This window comes from Aulonocara stuartgranti, assembly GCF_965226115.1.
Source record: "Aulonocara stuartgranti genome assembly, chromosome: 8".
Lineage (NCBI taxonomy): Eukaryota > Metazoa > Chordata > Actinopteri > Cichliformes > Cichlidae > Aulonocara > Aulonocara stuartgranti.
The window spans coordinates 1,947,002-1,968,375 of NC_138959.1; the positions used below are offsets into that span (position 1 = coordinate 1,947,002).

Here is a 21,374-nt window from a genome sequence, read left to right on the forward strand (position 1 = left end):
AGCACCAGTTATTAAAATATTAAAGCGGGCGTTTGTATGTATATATGTGAGTCTGTGTGGATTAGAGGAAACCCCAAATACACTTGTCCACATTTATAACAGAACTCAGGGAGACATGACTTTAAAGCTAGCACTACTTTCTGCCATAGCACAACCTTTACTGCACACTGAGCTGAATTCTTGTTACCTCCAGGTTCTGCAGGTGTCCTTCCTGCGGGTCACACAGCAGCGAGGAGATCCGGTGGTTCTGCCTCATGCAGCGGGTGCTGCTGTCCTTCAGCAACGGGAAGATCTGCCGGATCACCGTCATGCGCCCCAGTGCACTGTGGGTAAGCTCCAGGATCTCTGTGTCGCTGATTTCCTGTGGCGATGAGACGGCGGGACAAAGCGAAGGAGACGTTATTGACCTCGCTCGGTCTGTTTGTCTGCATATTAACTGCTGGAGGTTGAGTGTTTGTCTCCCGAGAGGCCGGACGAGGGTTTGGTGAGAGGCAGATGCTGATTGTGGCAGATTTCTCGAGTGTTTGTTTTTGAACCCTGCGCCCGATGAACAAAAGTATGTTTATTTCATCTGCCGTGTTAATTAACTGCAGAGAATGTGACGTTTCACGAAGAAAACCAAATGTCAGTGTCAAGCCAAACGGGAAGGACGGTGCACGCCAGCCATTTAAAAGCTTCTTTTGTGCCTAATTGCTTTGACGAGAAGAAAGCCAATTATTTTCTGTGAGGTGTAATTACAGATAGCCTTGGCCGAACTCTAAAAGCATAATTAAAAATATCTATGAAGAATATTAGCTTTATTATGTTTTATAACACCAAACATAATTACAGTCTACATCTTAAGTAAAAGCGAACGCAGCGAGGACTTGCTGCAGTTTATCTATTAGAAAAGTCCACTTTCTTCTATTTCTGTATGTACGTCGCCTTCATCCAATTAAAAGTGAACCTGTAAACAAAAGTCACGCAGACTTGTTGCTCATTTATTGCACGGGTTTGAAAACATGTCATTCTGTCAGGCCAAAGGGTTTAAAGTCAAAACAAGCTGGATTCCAGGTAATTGCAGCGATGGCATTAAGTTCAGTTTGCTGGCTGAAGCATAGCTCCTCTCCCTCCTGCTGAACACACAAAGACGTACGCGAGCCTCTGTGCTGTCTCCGTACACGGCGTTTCAAAGGTAGACAAAGCCTGAAAGCTGCTTAAACCTGCTTTCTTTCTAGTGGCCACTAGGGGGCGATTACTCCTGCTCCAAAAAACGTGAGCTGTGTGACCTATGACCTCGGTTTGGTATTCTTGGGCAAAATGAAAATCATGCTGGCATTTACAGCAAACTGGACATGTTTGTGCTCTGGACTGTGGAGATGCTCACAACTGATTAAAACTGTGGAGTTTACCGAAGTACTTTTTATGGCCTAAAGAACAACAAATTTAAAAAGGCAACATTATTACTGAGCTCCTGACACTGCTAATAAAAATCATTATTCCACGAATGTTATTTATTAACGTGCATCCTGAAGTGGAATCAGACTAGTTGAGCCAGGCGTTACAGCCGCCCTCTCTTCGTTCCTGTTTACATCCCAGTCTGGAATAATGTTCCTGAGTAGGTGTGAAGCTTCAGACGATCAGGTTCATTCACTTTGTTTACTTTCATCTCTTTTCTGTACATTTTTGTGCTGGTCTGCAAAAAGCGCTCTCAGTGAAGTCGGCAGGATGATGCTGGACGCGACGATATCGAAATTTCCCCTCAGTCTGTTTGAGCTAAATGTGATGAATAAAGTCAGATATTTGGGTCACATCATCAGGAATGATCCGCCTGATGATGACCAAGTGCGGCCCCAACAAACCAACAGTGTGCAAACTGTTGGTTTGTTGGGCAGCTTGTTTGGGGTGTGTGGAGGTGACACAAAAGTGCAGACGAAACGTTTGCGACTCGTAAAGTTCTCATGTTCCGTGCAGAACACATGAAAACTGATTTTACGGTCGGCTCTGTGGCAGATACTGAAGCAGAGACTAAGTGGAAGCTGTACAGACGCTGGTATCTGCAGCAGAGTACGAGCTCGGCTATGATGGAACCAAAAACTTTTAGGCCAAAATGAGCTCCGTTCAGATTTGACTGGTCGGTGACATCAGTGTTCATTTAGAACAGGGGTGGGGGAGTCCAGGCCCCGAGGGCTGGGGTCCTGAGCAATGTTCCCTCTAATTTTTCACGTGTCTGAGCAAACGCACAAACTCCCTGAGCGTCCCTTGGACCACTGTGAGCAGCAGCAGACGTGTGCACTGTGGTCACGCCAGCATCCAATCCATCCAAGTTACATGTTTATTAAAGTAATCAAATTACAGCATTTATGTTAGACTACTTTTAATTAACTGCTTCAGCCCACTTACAATGAAAATTTAAAACAATCTTGTTGATGACCTGCAGCATGTTAACACTATTGGAAGGAAAAATAACTTCAACTCCAATTTTGAAAACACAACTTTCTATTTTTTTATTTTCTTTTATATAAAGCTGTGACTGTATTGTGAGTCTGTGGTCTGGGAGAGAGTCTGTAACTCTGTCTGCAAATACAGTAAATAATGACCAATGTTGGGCAGTTAATTATATAGTTACTTCTTCAAAAAAGTAACTGAGTTATGCAAACAACAACATTTTTTGCAGCTGTTTACCTAAAAATGCAGCCAAGGCGTTTTTTAAACAAACACTTCAAACTATTTACAGAACAATCAGCTGTTCTGCATCAAATCTGATGCCACACAAATTATTTGTGTAACTCCAAATAATTTCTGTCCACTATGAGATGAAGGAGAACATCAGCCTGATACCTGCAGGCCTGACAGCAGCAGATGTGTCACTGCTGTAACACCTGTAACACTCAGCAGTCGCCTCATTGTTCTGACACACACAACAAAACTATTGACTACACTACACACTAACTACACAAGAATTGTTTAGTTAGGTTCAGAGGGTTGGGAAGCTCATCTTGTAACCGTAAGGTCGCCGGTTCGATCCCCCAGCTCTATCTGTCCTGGTCGTTGTGTCCTTGGGCAAGACACGCCTACTGGTGTTGCCAGAGGGGCCGATGGTGCGATGTGGCAGCCTCGCTTCTGTCAGTCTGTCCCAGGGCAGCTGTGGCTACACCTGTAGCCTCCACCAGTGTGTGAACGTGAGAGTGAATGAATAGTGGAATTGTAAAGCGCTTTGAGGGCTATATAAATGCAATCCATCATTATTATTATTAATTCTTTGGCCTATTTTGATATATAATTTTAAAACATGGCTTTTAGCTGCGACCGGGTGCTTCGTGCCACGCTTTGATGCTTGATTGATCTCTGAGTGACTGCAGGGACTCAAAGAAATCCAATTCAGACCATTTGGTTGCACTTGGCACCTCTGAGGCGAGGCGCCGATGGATGCAATATTACAGGGCATGGTAATGACCTGCATTCAGGCACAAGCAGATTTAATGGGAGGGGGGTGCTGATTCTGACAGCGACTGGGAGGGAAGCTGGTGATCACGGAAAGAATCAGATAAGAGGTTTGGAGAGCAGTTATTTGGTGAAAAACACAGTGTGATGTAGCTTTCAGGAACAGGTAATGGTGCTGTGAAGAAAGATGGGATCCTGACCGAGAGCACAGGGCGCACAGCTTACTGCAGCTTATTCAGAAGCAATGAGGCTGTCGGTTAACACTTCAGATGATAGAAAACACGCCATGGCGAGCTGTTTATCATAGCCCGCCGTGAGACTGGTATTATACAACTGCTGTTAGGCGTTATTAAGCAACACAAGTTTCTACCATGAGTGCAGCTCATTACACAGCAGAAAACAAAATTGTCACACTGATGAAAAATGTGAGGGCTCTGCAGTGTGGGGATGAGCTGTGTGTGAGCAGACATCAGCAGGTTCACGGAGAGAGCTGCTCTCATACATCCTTACATGATTACTGTGGGATATTAGCATGCTAACACGTCAGCGCCGTTTATTCAGACGGTGCCGGCTCATAAGCTTCCTCAAGGTGCTGCATGATATGAGGTTCAACATCAGAGTCGTGCAGGACAGCTTTGACCTGATGATGCACTGCAGAGAATCAACAATATTATTATGATTCATCCTCAGGAAACCATGAAGTTCATGGTAATCAGCTGATCACCAGCAGGGTCCATCCTGTGGGGAGCACGCATGACCTCACGGACGCCAAAACAGTCGGCATGTCAGAGCACTCGGGTCTTAAACCACACAGTCCAAGAGTACCTGCGCTTATGAGGAAGTGAAAATAAATAAGACTGCAGTTCCTCAAATGCCCACTTGGGGCTGACTCCAGTGTTAAAACATGTTTACAGCCTGAGACAAAAGACTTTTAGTCTTAATGGATAGTTCAGTCAGGGTCCGGGTTTTTTGACCCAACATTTTGAGTTTTATGCATTTTTCGTATTATAATGGTCTTGTTTGTATAGTTTACACTTCAGTTAGTCCTGTTGATAGTGAGTTCTGTTTCCCTGTTTAGTTCTCGTCTGCCCAGTTTCATCCCGGGTCTGTGTTGGTTATGGCGTCGTGTCTTTAGTGTTGCGAGTCTGTCAAGTCCCCTGAGTTTAAGTCTCCCTCATCTTTAGGTTAGTGTTTACTTTTGTATCCCTTCCCCTTTGTGTTTGTACCTTTTCATCAGCCTCTAATAAACAGCTCACTTTCTTAAAATATAGTTTTGTTTCCAGGTGTCTGCATTTGGGTCCTCTTCCTCTCACCACACGGTGAGCGAGGGCACCGTGTGATTACCTGGTGTTTTCATAATGTTCAGAACATTGAGTGTAGAAAGCTGTGACTTTTCACCCTAATTTACTTTGTAGTTTGCACTTTAGTTGCTCAGGTGTAAGGCCGTGTCCAAAGTTCTTCACATGTAGCCGAGGCTAGCATCCGACGCCGGCCCCCTGATGGGCATTAATGGTGTAGTTGTGTAAAAGTTGCAAAAACAAGCACCTGAGACAAACCAGCAAAGACAAGTCGCTAATACAAGCAAAAACACACCTGGGACAATGAGCTGTTATTAGCTGGTGCTAGTTATAGCTAAGGCAACAGATATTAATCTTCTGTAAACCAGCTGATTCTCTGTTGATTCTCTGAAGTGAACTGTAGTTATAAAAGCTGTCAAAACTCTGCTGCTGGAGACTTTTAAACGTGTCAGATTGGACTAATTAAACGAATAAAACTGAGAAAATGAAATATATTTTTTAAAATTCCAATAATGAAATCTCTGTGCTCTTCGTGCTTTGACTTTGATTATTGAGGGATGAGCCCGGTGTAATAACAGACACTCAAAACTCATGGCACGCTTCAACACGAGAACTTGGAACCAGTGTCTTACCTTCAGTTTATTTGGGTAAATGCAGAGTGAATTTTGATTAAAATCACACTAAAATAAGACATTATGGAGTGTTTTTTGCAGAACTTGGGGACTAATTGGGTGCAACTTTATTAAATGTCTTGATTGTAATAAATGAGCTGAAATTAACTCACAGTTTGGAGTTCATTTGTTATGAGCATGATTAGTCTTCAGTTTGCTTTTTACCTACTAATCCACTGCTGGAAGACTTTCCCTGCTCTCATTACCTGCACTCCATCGGCCTTGGCTTCCCTTCTGTGTGTTGATGGACGGAGATAAGAGGAGGAAGAAAAGGAAAACCGTGAGAAAGAAACGGGTCTCTGATGGATTTAGCCGTCGATGCAGATGGATTGTTTAACAGTCACACCTGCAGCAGCTGTAATGTAACCTGGGGTTGCTTCATGTTCACAAAGAGTCTGATTTGCATTTCAAAGAGAAGAACGGGTGTCATTTACAGTTAGAGTCCATTTTCATCTCATCTGCACCAACTGTTTTCCATCGTGCACTGCAGGTAATTAGATTTTGTTCAACATGAACTCTTTTTTTAACACAAATGACTGTTCGGACTTACAAAGACTAGAAAAGCACCAGTGAGGAGGTGGCGAGAGCTCCTTTTGTCAGTTTGTTCTACTCTATGGTGTCAATGAGGGGTGAAAGGTCTCTGAAAGTTCCTCTGTCCTGGGGAAGTGAAGAGCTGGAGTCGGTACGCTGTTACAACAACAAATGTTATATGTAACAGCATAATGACTTCAGTCCTTCAGTCAGCTGACACTGAAGAAGTCACCTGGATGAGTGACGAAACGTTTCTGCTGAAAACATCCAGATGAACAGAATCAAGTTTTGGGGACCTTCTACAGTTTCTTCTGAGGTATGGCAACAGCACGAAGCAGCACAACATTACACCGGATTATCTTTAAACAGCTCATTGTTGCCATTGTGTTTGGGAATATTGGGATCAGTACTCCAACATGAATTTTCCTTGCTAAACCAGCCTAGCGTTTACCATCAACATAGTCTGAGAGTGCAGTGGTCGGTACCCATGCAAGGAAGGAACTGTGGTGAACCAGCCTTCGAGCATCTGTGGGATGTGCCAGACACACAAGTCTGATCCATGGAGGACCCGACGCACAATGTACAGGACTTAAAGGACCTTCAGCGTCTAATGAAGCTGCTTTGGCATCAACACAATATCAGGCGGATCGCTTATGATATAAAATAATATTTTAAATTCACCAATAGGCTGATTTTTTGCCATATATTAGCTTCCTCTTGGTAAAGTTTGAGGAGTGGTGGGTGGTCTGGACCGGACGTAGGTATAGAGTAGATTAACTGGCTGTTAATCTCACTTTGGATCCTGTGCAAACACAAACCTGTGAGATTTCCTAACCTTTCCTCATCTTGTATCTTGTGTCTGTCAGTATCAGCTGACCAAAACAAGTAGAAAGGATTGATTGGCTCAACTTGGAGCAGTTTTTTCCCTTTATTGCCAACACAAGTCATCCAGTAGCTTACAAACCAATCTGGAGCTCATTGTTAGATACCACAGAGCCTAATTACAGCCTGTACTTTCAGCCTGTTAGTTTAGAATTTCTAATCAATTCTACTCGTAGGATTGATCGTAGGAGACTAACAGCTACACCATACAGGTTGATACCGACTCATGTTCAGTATTTCTCCACCTGATTAGTCAGTGCTGCTGCTGCCCTGCTGTTTCCACCCGTCCACCACCCGTCATCCATCTGTGTTTTCCAGGGAGATCTTTACTCACTGCTCTCAATGTAAAATAGTAGCCAGGAGTGATGAGCTGCAAATGTTTTCTGTCAGCAGATTAGTTTATATCTGTTTTCTTCGACTAATGACTGAAAAAGCACGGGACTCTTCTTTCAGCTTCTTCTGACACATGTGAGGATTTTTATTTAGCTGATCACAGACGCTTTGTGCAGAGTTATTAATGTTCGTCGGATCAAACTCGACCGTCCGACCGCTTGGCTTCACTGCTGTGCCTCTCACTGCCAGCCCTCCCTCACTGCCGCTCTTTCCCCCTCTGGTTAATTGTTGTCCTCATCGCTCTTCACCTCTTTCTCTCATTACCGTTACACTGCCTCCCTCTACAGCTCTGTTCTCGATTCTCTCCTCCCTTCTGCTCTCTCAAAGTCTCTGTCCCTCTCCAGGTCTTTTTAATTGGCATCAGTGGTGTTGTCTGGCTGTTTGTATTGCCAGCAGACAGAGGGTGAAAAGGCCATTCTCCTTCTGTTGACAGCATGCCTCGCTTTGTACTTTAGTGCCACCCAGCACTACGCTAACTGTGTGGTTATTTGAGCAGGGATTTCTGGCAAAGATTGCAGTAACTGGGGAAAAAAAGTGAAATTTATAGCTGAACCCTGCAGATGCAGAAGCCTTTACGGGCTGGAAACAACCTAAAGTGCTATAAAACAAACTTTTCATGGAGCCGTTTTCTGCACCAGCAGATTTTCTTGCTTTGCTCAAAATGCACAAACAGACTTTTGATAATTCACCCATCCAATCAGTGACATCAAACAGATTGTTATTGGTTGTGTTTGCGGAACCGTTCATTGTAATGCAGGTCTCTCAGTCGTGCACCCATGCATGGAAAAGCTAGATCTGGGCACGGTGATGTCACCCACAGGTTTGCAGACCGTGGTCGCTGTTTCGAATCCTTCAATTTGGTATTTTGGATCTGAGTTTGTTGAAGCCAGAAGACACTGCATCTTTGAGGGGGTGGAGTGCGAAGTTATCAGCTCATTAGTTCTAAAATATAAATAAGATAGTAGGCACAGACTTTTGGATGGTCTCTTAGTGCAATTAAAGATTCAGTGATTCATTTATGTGTCACATTAATGCTATAAAAACATTTCAAAGGGGACCAACAACACCTCCTTCATGAATCACCACCTTATGGTGGTGGAGGGGTTTGTGTGTACCAGTGACAGCAGGGGCTATGTTGTTGGAGGCCTTTGCCCCTAATAGGGTCTCCCCAGGCAAACTGATTTAAGTGCCCCCCATGAAAGAAAGTCAAAGAAAAATCAAAGGACCAGCTCATGCTGTCCAGGTCAGGATTACCAGGCCTACACTGTGGAGCCCAGCCTCAGGGAGCCCACCTCCAGGCCGGTCTTCGTCTATGAAGTGCAGCCCTTAGAGCTGGCGTGGCCGTCTGTATCCTTAGCACCAGCAGGAGGCGCTATCAGGGTCAGGTGCAAAGTGTGTTGGGCAGAAGTGTCACGGTTCTGGGTCAGTTTGACCCAGTATTTTCAGTTCTCACGTCTTGGTTTGATTTTGTATTTTTGGGTATTTTCTTGATCTATGATGATGATGATGATGGTTATTATTTAGTAGGTTTTAGTTCATTCTGGTTTCGTTCTGCCCGTGTAAAGTCTGTGTTTCTTTGTCTACGTCTTTGTGAATTGTTTCCTGTTTTATTGTGAAAGGTTGTGCCTCATGTCAGTGTGTCTAGCTTTGCTTTTGCTTTTTTTGCTTTTTGTCCCAGCAATAAAGCTGCGCTTTAAGTTTGACTTCCATGTTGAGTCCTGCATTTTGGGCCCACCACTCCTGCCTGCCTGCCACACAGCCAACCCTGACAAGAAGCTTAGATTATACTCAGTTGCTGACACAGACATGGAGAGCTGGAGGTCCGAGCGCAGTGGTGTCCAAACCCAGGCCTCGAGGGCCGGTGTCCTGCAGGTTTTAGATGTGTCCATCACAGCTGATTTAAATGGCTAAATGACCTCCTCAACAAGTTTTCCAGAGGCCTGGTAAGGAACTAATCATTTGATTCAGGTGTGCTGACCCAGCGTGATCTAAAACCTGCAGGACACCGGCCCTCGAGGCCTGGAGTTGGCCAAGCCTATTCTACAGCCATCAGGGTTATCCTTGGTTATGGTTGTACCCCTTGAAGTTTACTGCAGCATCACTGGGAGACAAGTGAAGACTGGCAGACAATTTCAGAAGATGGATGGATCGATGGATGGATGGGTGGATGGCACCACAGAGGTCCGGTTCAGGGACTGCAATGACCTGAGGAGTCTAGCAGACAGCTAATGGCTCTTAATGGATAACTTTAAGCCTTAGAACATTTTAAACAGAAGCGTTATAAAAACACTCCTGTACAGTTTTTATAAAGGGGGAGATTAGCTATAGAGACCAGCTGTAAACAGTCTGTGGAGACTGATTCACTTACACTTGGTTTGCACTTTGTATTTTCAGCCCTGCGTTTGCCATCGATGAGATAATCAGGGGAAAAGTCTGCCAGCATCTGAATGGAGATTTCTGGAAACTCTTTAATCTAAATGTAAAATCTGACCAGAAGTATTATGATAATAATTTTAATTTAAACTGGCGGCTTAAAGGATGAATTTATAACTGAAAAACCTAGTCTGAGGCCTTTTAATAGTTAATAATTAATAATCCATTTCAAACGAACTGTAACCTTCATGTCGCTGCGTTTAAAATCACTCTGGAGTTTTTGTTCACCTGTTGTTGTGGTGTGTTTTTGTGGGTCTGCGTTACACAATGAAGGTGAAAGTCTTTTCCGTGTACCTGAACACTACGCGGGGAGGTGCTGACAGCAGACAGGAAGAAGGGAAGAGGAAGGAAATGGAAATTAGCTCGTCGGCAGTGTCTACCTGCTGGCAGGACATCTGACATCTCACTGCGCCGCCACCAGGACTTGAAACTACCTCTGTTACCTGCCTGAGCTCGGTGACACACTACACACAGAGGCTGCTAAAACTTTAGAGCAAAGTGGGGAACAAGGACAGAACAGTATTTATGAAGCAGGTTGGAGGCTGGAGAGCCGATTTCACATGATGTTTGTGTGGAGGAATTAGGGGGAGGAGGCACCATGGTAACAAGGAAGCTGGTGCTTCTCTTATCTATGGAAAAGGTCCATCTTTACCTGTAAGGTTCACACCAACACGCTTCATGTGGTTTGCATTCATGAAAAAGTAAGAAAATGCTCTGGATGTCATCGCTTCATCAGGTAGTGGACTTCTGCTTACTTTAGAGCCCACCACCATGAAGCCCACTGTGACACAGCCACAGAAGACTGGGGTGCAAACTCCAGGTCGGGAATGAGTTGCTGCTCCAAGTGCAGGAGTTCAAATACTTCAGGATCTTGTTCACAAGTGAGGGGAGAGCGGAGCGAGCGACTGATAGATGGATAGATATGTGAATGTCAGATGTGACGAAGAGAGAGACGTGATAGTGAAGCTTGCTGGTCAATCTGCGGTCCTACCCCCACCTATGGTCATGAAGGCAGATAGAGGTGGATGGAAATAAATATCCTCAGAAGCGCAACTGGACTCCTAGACTGCTGCCCGGTTAAGAGATGAAACTGGAAACCCACAAAACTCCTATACCACATAAGTGAAGGACCAAATCCCCACCAGTAAAGTGTACATTTTAGGACATCCTCAGGTCTCAGGAAAAAAGTCGTCAGGTCTCTGAGACCCGACGACTTTTTTCCTGAGACCACTTCCCAGTTTTACTTCTGAAACGGTGCCTCTCTAAGGCTCCTTTTATATCCAATCACTAACCTGCTGCCAATGAACCTGATTGGCTGCATATGTTCCTCCAGCTGTTTCTTTTTAGGACCACTTACCTTTCCTGCCTTTTGTTGCCTACCACGATCTCTCCAGCAGTGAAAATAACATGAATAATTTAAAAAATGTAAAATTTAATTTGGATAATTAGGAATTCCAGAAATCACACATGCAGTAGACTGAGTTTCCCCACTTCCTTTCATAGGAAGTTTAAATCCCACATTAATGAAGATAACTGGAATATTTTGAGGAATATTTCTATGTAAACATCATAATTTGCTGTTAATCTAATTAAAAGCATATTGGAAGGAGAAGAGGAGGTGGCAAAGTGGAGAAAATGAGCAATAAAAAATTGTGAATGATTTAAATGATTTCCTTTGATGGGTACAGGATATTATACATACACAGTGTGGAAGGACGAGACGCACGGGCGTGTTTATCAAAGGAAACGTGTGATCACAAGTCTAATGTGCCAAAAAGCCCAAACACGCTGCAGGATCTGAACATTGTTTCGATCTTCTGGTTAATTAAAAATGCAGTAATTAGCTGAATGATGACTTTGAAATAAAGGAGATAATTTGAAGTGAATGAGGAGGCTGTTACCAAGCTGGGAGCTGAAAAATGGGGGGAAAGGGAATCTGGCATTGAAAGTAAAGCTCTGAGGTTTTTGTATTCAGCCTTCAGCAGACGACACCAACAGCCATCTCTGAATTATGCTGTTAACACTTGTCAGCTCAGTTAATTGGCTGGGTCGCTGCTTTAAGATTGATACTGGGAGAGCAGAGTGAGCAATTAAAAAGGAAAGATAATTTAAAACTATAAAAAAATAAACCTGTAACCAGTTGGCAAGAGCGGGCAGGTCGGGAGAAGTCGCGGCTCTGGAGATGTCGGTATTTTGTGACTGAACACAATCCCAGCTGCGGTGGAGGGTGCTGTCATTTTCTCTTTTCACCTCCAATCATTTCAATTTTACTTCCAGCATGGAAAGTTGCCCACGCTCGCCGATCCCCGTCAGAGGGGAGAAAAAAAGCCAGCCGCTGGAGAGAGGCGGCAACAAACCCACTCAGCTTGTGTTTGTATCACACATATAAATGGTTTCCATCAGAACAAGCACACAGGACGGGGCTCTTTAACTTATCTGCCTTTTTGTTCTCTGTGCAGCCCGTCCCACTGTTCTGGTCCAAAATCAGCCGTAATGAAAGCAACATCATCAAAACTCAAAGGCGACATGGCGAGAAAACTTTTCCAGAGGAAACCAAGCTTGGTAGTTCGGTAGTTTTTGGCGCGCTGTGATGTAAATGATGCTTTAAAGGAGCTCATTTGTGTTCTTTTCAGAACAACATTTAAATCGAGCTGAGATTTTATCCAAACCGATGCAGACGTGTCGGGAGAAACGGTTAAAGCAACGAGCTAAAGAGGTTAGCACAGACGTCGCTATTGCCCCAGTTAGACCAGAACAGCACAAAGCATAAAAGATGGCTGCAGGAGGCCGTAAGTCTTTGTCAAAGGAGTCCAACATGAGTGGAAGAGTCAGCGAAGCTCACTTCTGTCCGATGACAGTGATACTGAGGTGGGGCGTGGCTGTTTTATCTAACGTTGTTGGAATGAAACTGAATAAACTCTCATATCATGGGGAAATGTATTCAAACTGGTTATCAGAGGGAAAGTTTGATATTTAAGGGCCTCACAGCTAACACTAACTGGTTTAACCAGCTGTTGTGTAGCCGGCTCTGGTCAGCTGTCTGGAGACGGGAGGGTCACATGTCTAATCTGCTGGCAGTAAGTAATCCTGACAATATCGGGAATGAATGAGCGTGTTCATGTGTTACAGTCAGCTTCAAACTAGCTGCCAAAACAGCATAAATAAGTATTTGAAAAGCTAAGAACAAAATTCTAAAACTGAAAAAACCCAAAACAAATGTAATCGATAAAAATAAAAAAATATTGAGGGATGCTTGAAAAAAGGCTAATTGATTGACAGCTGGCAGCTTGTTTCTATTCTTGGACTCTACTAGAGTAGCTTTGCATGATTCCCTGCTTCAGTCTCATTGGTTCTGCCCTGTTTCACAGCACAGGAAGTCGGGAACGATGGACTTCCTGCTATCAGAAGTTCACTGATGGAGAAAGTTTGTGTCACGTGCTCTGAATGTCTCGTGTGACTTACCTCGTTGACGAACACCCAGTGACTGTCTTTGGAGGCCAGATTTGTTTCCACTGCCTGCAGACACACAGAGACACAGAGACGAGGGGTTAATAACAAGGACCGCCCAAAGCCGATTTAATCACACGCCGCTTCTCAGAGGCTGATGCAGCATTTTATCACACTTCAGGTTCAGCAGCCAGATCTTGCAGTGTGGCCTCCGAGGAGCAGCTGCTGTACTGACACCACAGCTGCCTCGTCTGCCTTTGTTCTCGCCCGTGTCATTGCGGTGTGCACGTTTGAAAAGTTCAAGTCGGCCTCCTCCCCTTCGTCTTCCTCCTCCGCTGTCACGGCTCGTCCTGCCAAAATGTCGAGCAACAGAGGCTTTTGAGAAAGCGAGTGGTTTGCACTTAGCAAAGCCCCCGGAGCTCGGCCGGTCCTCTGCCACCATGTGATAATCCTAATAACACGCAGCATCCTACAGATGACAGCCAGCCTCGCAGCTGACAGCACAAAGTGGAGCAGAGCTCAGTCCTGCAGATCAGCCTGGACCAGCTGGAACACGTGCACAGAGGCAGCTGCTAGTAATGCAAACGCCCCCAAAACATGACAGAACTGTGGAGTTATCTCAAATAATGACGCGATATCATGAAGAAGAAGTAAAATCACTGTAAAACACCCAAAATGCTCATTGCTTCATGATTCAGTTTTAAAAATAAACCTTTATTCTCCCTGAGTGACGCTTAATTCTGACATTTACACTTGGCTCCACCCGAGATGGTTGAACAGCAAACCCTGTATTGTCTCAGAGGTGAAAGGTTGATGGAGGCAGGGATGTATCTGAGTGCGTGCCCACACGGCGCCGCACGCCAGCATATGGTCTGACTGCAGAGCCGTGTGGGTGTTGTTCTGCCTTCTGGCTCCATGTTTAGAAGCAGCATATTTAAACCAACGATCTCACAGAGTCGTTAGCTAATGATCGAAATTATATGAAGTAAAAAATAATATTTCACAGAGATAATAAAAGAACGAAAGGAAACATCTGGTCTGAAGTATGACTGAACACACACGTGCTGTACGTCTCAAAATGTGATCATGCTACTGAATGAAAAATGAAATGAGAACATTCCTGGTTTATTCTTTTTATTAATGCTTCGTAACAAATATCAAAGTTTGTTGGCCGAAGAAAAACTGCTGCTGTATCCTGATAAAGGTTTGAGTGTTTATCTGCGTAGGTCTTCAGTCCAGGTCACACTAGTCCTGAGAAGAACTGGACTTCTTTAAGTTTCACCTCTCATCCAATCAGCTTCTTCAGTCCGAGGTATTCAGCCTCTCGTGGGGGTTGTCCTCTGAAGCCATCGATGTCCACTGAATGCCTACCAGTGACCAGACGTGGTGGCTTACGACACCAGCAATCCGCCACTGAATCCCTCCCCAGGTGCTTCAGCCTGAACAAGTCTAGTTGCCTCCTGTAGGGAGTGCAGAGGTGTTCACACCTCAATGGAAAGCAGCTGTCAAAAAGTTGCGTGTTTCATTACACACCAAGCGTGCCTCAAAAAATGGCACGAAGTTCACATTTTTTTGAGATGCAAAAATAAAAATAAAAATAAATCGTTGAGCTTCTGCAAATAAATCGTCTCCAAAAAACACTGAAAAAAAAATGAAGTCGATATCAAATGATGAAGAGCTGGTGCTGATGTTTCTGAACAAGATCAATAAGTAATATTGGGAAAAAAAACAAAAACTAAAAAATGCCGCAAAATCTTACAGCATAATTATGCAGTCATTGCAAACGGCCGAGCCCGAAAAAGTCTGGTGTGTAATGGCCTTCTTGGCTAAGTTGGGGGGACCACCAAACATTTTTAAAGCACTTTTCAGAGGATAGCCAAGAGCTAGCTAGCAGTAAACAGCCAGCTAGCAGTAAACAGCTAGCTAGCAGTAAACAGCCAGCTAGCAGTAAACAGCTAGCTAATTTTTCAGCCATTCAAAAGATATGTTGCTAAAAAAATCACATATCTCATCAAATGCAACAAAGAGCACAGAAGATTATATTTTTAAATAGATATAAACACAAATTTTTATCATGTTACCTATGCTAATGCTAATATGTCTGCATGTAGCATTCTAAAAGCCTGTACCTGACTGCAGTGGTGATTCACTAATATCACCTGCTGCCTGAAGCCTTTTCAGACCTTTTTCACGTGTCACATCAGGTAATTTCATTTCCAGTGGCTCCGTTCCAAGAGGCTAACCGTCAGGCATGATGATGAGCCAGCATGCCTGAAACTAGCTCACCTGAATGGGGAACGGTGCCAAACCTGCCTGCTGTTCAAAGGCTCTGCGTGCTGGATTCCTGTCATAGCGCCGAGCTACACCTGAATACAACAGAGCCATCGCTCATTCATCATTAGCATTTTACAGACATCCTCTAATGAGCAGGACCAAACCTCGTGACAGATTCTAACAAAACCAAACTGTGTCCAGTCCTGACTTTGGGAACAAATACCTGAGACGAGGCATTTGAAACAGGTTTTCCATATTATCCATATTCAGACAGTGGAACGCAGCCAGGAAGCTGGTGGAGTCAGAAGAAGAATCTGTGTTTGGGATATTACATCACTGAGTGCATTCACTTCACACACACACACACACACACACACACTAAACAAGAGTATTCCCACACAGCGTTCGGCCATGAATATCAGTTCGTGTCACGTCTTTGCTCTCTGTCCTCGGGGCTCGCACTGACAGATGTTTTCTAACAGGTTCCACATTCGGCTTCCAGATCAACAAACGCTGACACACTCGTGAAGCTCCACACAAGCAACAACCTCGAGGATAAACAGCTCGTGAACTGCATGTCCACAGAGCTAACGCGCACAGACGTTTTTAGAAAGAAGTGTTTTTCCCACATTTTATTTGTGCACATCTGCTATGAGCAGATACACCAGTCAGCTGCACGATTCATGTGCAGAGCGAGTGAGGCTGATCGCCATGTGACAACGCGGCGTTCTGCAGGGCGTTCTGCCCTTCATGTGGCATACATCTCATTGCACCCCACCCACCTTAAAGACTTACAACCAAATAATGAATGAGAAGTCAATACTGATTCTATGTGAAGTGATGGAAACCAGTCGGTGTGTGTACATGATGTCAGGTTAACCTATAGCAAAGGCCACAGCACCTGTTCTCATAGCACACCTCACATCTCCCACGTGGAGATGTCACCATAACCTTTATTGGACCTGGATAGAGTGCGAGCGTTCTCACGCACGCCTCGATCGCCTCCGTCCTCCCATCCAACTCCGTTCTTCCTCGCTGGTGTTATTTAGATTCTGCCTCTGGGTCCTTACTTCCTGCTCGGTCATTAAAATGCAGCCCACATTGCCCTCTGGTTTATTTTCTGCTACTGTGGGCACAGAAATTGGTTATCAACAACAATTACCCGTCAACCCTGAAGGTAAAAACATGTATATTGTAGCTTTTAATGACGAGTGTGGGTGAAGAGGGGAGCTTGCAGAAACACGATGAAGCAAAGGCTGAGAAGAAAATAAGAGAATAAAAATGTATGGAGTGGAATTAATTCACGATATAAGAACTGGCAGAACATGCTGACCTTGTTATTCCCGACGGACTCGCCGTGCACCGTTCATATAATTGCATTATCCAAAATATTTCTTACATCAATCTCGCTATTTTTTAAGAGCCGTCTTAGGTGAGTTTGGCTGCCGTTCAGATGTAATAAATTTATGCTTTTAACTCACGGCGAGAATGGACAGCTGAACAACATGGAGGCTGCGAGTCTAACCAATCAGAGAGGAGTTTCAAAATTCAAGCTGCGTTCGGGAGGGTTTTATAAACCACACTCACATTCCACCATTAAAGTTTCTCAGCATCCTTGAGACCAAATAATTGGCTTTTCTATGTTTCTTTACTCATAAAACATTTGTGAAAGCTATTTTTAGGGTTTCTTTTTTCTGTCTGGCTGCCAGAAGCCATCTTCTTCCTGTTTTTGGCAGTTTGCTGCACATCTTGGCACTAACTGTAGATCGCTGGAACAGTGTCGTCGGCAAAGTGTGTCTCACCACAACACAGGAACACTGATACTAAGCCTTAAAAACACAGATCCATGATGGCGTCTTTAAGTGTTTAAAACCTGCACGAAGCTGCTGTGTTTAACCCTCCTAAGAAAATCAAACAGAGTTGGATTTTTCTTTCTTTCGGTCACTTAAAATATTTCCCGTCTCACAGATGCTCGGATGGAGGGTGATCATATCGTAACATTGTGGATAATGAGTCCAGTGTAATTAAAAGCTCAGTTTTTTCTATTCTTGACGTCAAACGGCAATCAGATTAAAGCTGTTTAAGTGCCCCGCCCCTCGGTAGGCTCTTTTATGGAAGCCTGTTTACACCACTAAAAAAAAAAGGATCCATAACTCGAAATTTCGATTTATTAACTCAAAATTTCGACTTATTAACTCAAAAATTTGAGAAAAGTAACTCGAGTTAGCACTGCCAATCAGTAATCTACGTGAATGACGTCATTTCCTTGTTACCCGGAAGCTGAAGCCCTCAGCTACAACAGCTAAGCTGCCGGTATTACATCCAGTCGTGAATGCACAGATTGCTGAGTGTTTTCAGCCTGGCTTCACAAATGATGAAACCCCTGTGTTATTAGCTGAATCACACGGTGTTACTATCAGCAAACGTACTCGCGAAAGCGCCAATTTGTTGGGATCCGTTTTTGAGTGCGCGCTCCTCTGCGCCATATGCTTCCGGGTAACAAGAAAGCGACCTCATTCACGTAGATTTTTGATTGGCAGAGCTAACTCGAAATTTTGAGAAACTTTTCTCGAAATTTGTTTTTATTTAGTGGCGGAAACGGGCTTCCATACTCTTTAGACCAGCAGGATAAACACAACAAAATAAAATGATACGACCAAGACAAAAACTGTGGTATTCTGTAAATATAATAATAAACGTGAATTTACTGTGTAACTGTGCAACTTTATTAGCAGCGTCCTCCTGAAATGTGCCAACAACATTCAGAGTAACATCCTCCTCTCTGCCCCTTAATGCTCTCTGGTTGCTATGGTAATGCGTAAATATTTCTTTCAAAATAAGGCGCACAACTACAACATGGGAAAGACCCAGGGAAACAGAGTTCACGATAAAAAGCCTGAAAACCATAAATTTCACACCAGAGCCTCAACTCTCGCAGCCCCGTGGCCCGGGGGTTGGGGACCGCTGCCTTAGAACGACCTGCTCTTTTACAAACGTTAGTACAGGCGGACTGTGTGGCTACGCATTTTATATACCTGTGGTAAACTTGTGGCTATAGCTCATATTTCCACCGTCTGAATGTTCATTTGTGTCGTGGTCAAAAACGAGTCCGATGGCGCTCGTGTCCCATCACGAACTGACTCAGCTGGCAGTTTAGGGATCGATGACTATCAAGAGACCTGCCATCATGTCAGTCAAGATATTTCGGGCCACGGGCCCAAAACGGTGACAGACTGATGTCGCCATTTTTTGGATACTCAGGGGGGGAAAGCGACACTTGTCGTGTCCAAATTCATGGGCTGCATTCTCCTGAGGCCGCATTTGTAGACCGATTACGTCACAGCGACGCGCCGAAGGCTGTCCAAATTCGTAGACCCCTCCGAATGCAGCCGACAAATGCGTGCTCCTTTTTCCGAATTTGAAGGATGGGTCGGGTGTGTCCTTCGTGGCCCACCATATCCCAGAATTCATAGCGCGGCCCAGCCAAGCTCCAGTTTCCGGCTAATGGCGGCCGCTACTAAGTTTTAAAAATTACTCTTATTAATCTTTCTGGGTCACGAAATAAACTTTTAACATATTTTCAGGCGAGAAAGTAGCTGTGTAAACATCAAATATCTGCTCGGTTTATCAAGATATCGCATCTTTGCTAAAGTGCTTCGACGTTTTCGGAGACGTCTGCTACCCACCAGCTCGATAGCTAGCCGGGAGCTCGAGGGTTACTGATGCGGCCGAGAATGGCACAACTCCCGGCACATCATTTTCAGATCACCGCGGACTTTCGCTGCTCGGGTTAAACGTTGTCAGCCGGTGATCAGCTGTGATCAGCTGATCACGGGGCCGGGGTTAAAAGAGAGAGGCCACCCACCTGTTCGCCGCTCAGACATCATTCTCTTCGTGTCAGGAGCTCCGAAACTCTGCCGACGTCAGTCTCCGCCTGATTCAGCAACCGTGAGTGATTATCCCTTCAATCCTTTTTCTCTTCCCGGCTCCGCTCGCTCTCTGTCGGTAACGACCGTTCCGAAGCCACGCATCGTGCACTGATCGTTACTAGAATAACTGCGTGCCTGCTCCAAACCCACCGCTAGCCTTCGCCGCGCTTGGGTCTAGCCAGCACGCCACACGGGCACGCCGAATTACTGTGTGTAACCCGCCCGGCCGTGACAAACGTAATATATAAGTCACTTAGACAACCTAAAAATGTTATTGTTGGGCTTTTTTCAGTGTTTTGTTTGTTCGTGAGTAAATCGGTTTGGCTGAGATTAAAGTTATTAGATTAGATAAAATAAAACTTTATTAATCCCCCGGGTGGGTTCCTCCTTGGTTTTTACACAGCTGACTAAACGTCAAACAGAAAACTGATTAAACAGAAGTGTGAGATGGCCGAGAGTTTACTCCAGTGTCCTGTTATATTTTAGACAGCAAGGAGCAGACGGCTGAGTTTATTAAACTCCACCGAGACAGCGGTGACGCTAATCAGAAGGCTAGACCGTCCAATTTCACGGCCGTTTACTTCCGGCCTACCCGATCTTCTGAGGACCCGGCCCACGTAGACCGCGAAGGCCGGGTCCTCAGGAGAATGCAGCCCATGAATTTGGACACGACCACTGTTTTGATTGTGAATATTTCCTGGAAGGTCAGGACGGTTTAGCAGCGACGCACGAGCCTCCGCCTGCTCGCTCCGTCTCATCCCTCTTGCTGAGCTGTCTGATGAGGTTACATCGTGACCTCGACCCATCGCGCCGCAGCAGTCGGCCCGGGGGGACGGTACAGGGGGATGACGATGATGAAGGCTGACTCACATGACTGACAGCTACACAAATGTGCGAGAAGCTCAGCGCGACTGAGAGCAGAGAGGCAGACGACACGCTGAGGAAATCATACAGACACGAGGCCCGGGGAGAACTGTGGCTGTAAACAAAGCGTCCTGTTGACTTTAGACAGTTAGCCTTTTTTCTCCTTCGTCTCATACGTGACATCACACAGGTCAGGACTTTTGATCACTTCGTCTGTCTGAGGAACGAAGGCAGACGCTGCAGGAAGCATCCGCTGCACGTAACAAACTGAAATACTGACTGACATCCAAAAGCATCAGATCAGAACTGCATTCAAAGAGAACAGTTGTACTGTGCTAACCTCAACTCCAGGTTTGAAACACACACACACCTGCAGGCTTAACCCTTTCACCACGACTTTAGAGCAGCCAACACACAGTACGACATACAAGTTAGGATAATCTGACTGCTGAGCTTGCTGCTAATCATCATCAGTGTCCAACGACCCAACGGGGATACACAGTCATGCATCACAAGACTTTTTAACCTCTTTGACACACAAGGTCTTGAATAAGATAAGAACAGATAGATCTTTATGTCACTGTAACCAGAATAATGACCTCTCTCCGTTGGCAGCATGTAGGTCGAATAACCAGAACCCAACATATCCTTAAGATCTCATAGCCCCCTGTTGTCCCTGAACCTGGTAAAAGGAAGTCCTTCCACTCCTGGAAGAAACCCCCAACCCCCCCGTGACCGTTTAGCTTCAGCCCATGTTGGATGTTGACAGGCTAAAGTTGCAGGATGGTCACAGCAGCTGGCAGTTTGGTAGTTTTTAGTTTGTGTAAGTTTTGTGGAGTTGCTCTACAGCTGACTGCTGTATGGATTGCTTGCATCTTTTTGCATCACTCCTAGAGCGGTGCTTCTGCTTTTATTCAGCAGTTGAAAGCACAAAGTCAGATGGGAAACATGTCAAGAGAGAGAAAAGCTAGATATAACAGGCTGGGAAACAAGTGAGTGTCTGTTGGGCTGCAGTGTAAATGTGTTCTGTGGTTTTGACAGCAGCTGGTTTCTGATACCCAGGATCAGCACAATCACTTCTGCTTGGTTATCAGTGTTTAACCGTTTCTGCACAGACCCGCTAAACAAATCACGTGAGAGCAGTTTTACTCATTACTGAATCATCTTTCTTTTTTTCCACAGGTTCGTAAAACTCCACAGAGAAAACTTTTCAGACTTTACTGAAGTTT

General features: G+C 44.7%; 1 protein-coding gene across 8 annotated transcripts in view; it reads right to left on the bottom strand.

The window, feature by feature from the left end:
* grid1b (glutamate receptor, ionotropic, delta 1b) overlaps positions 1-21,374 on the bottom strand; it is a 601,213-nt gene that overhangs the window by 84,975 nt on the left and 494,864 nt on the right. For 7 of the 8 annotated variants that reach the window (XR_014278519.1, XM_082544624.1, XM_082544623.1 and 4 more), the window contains 2 exons: positions 13,094-13,147; positions 188-361 (listed from right to left, as the gene is read on the bottom strand). Coding sequence is in view for 7 of the 8 variants with exons in the window: in XM_082544624.1 (XP_082400750.1) it covers positions 188-361; positions 13,094-13,147 (228 nt within the window). In the remaining variant the exon portion in view is untranslated. Of the gene's footprint in view, positions 1-187; positions 362-13,093; positions 13,148-15,364; positions 15,558-21,374 lie in introns of those variants that run through there. The other variant, XM_082544628.1, reaches the window with a different exon arrangement.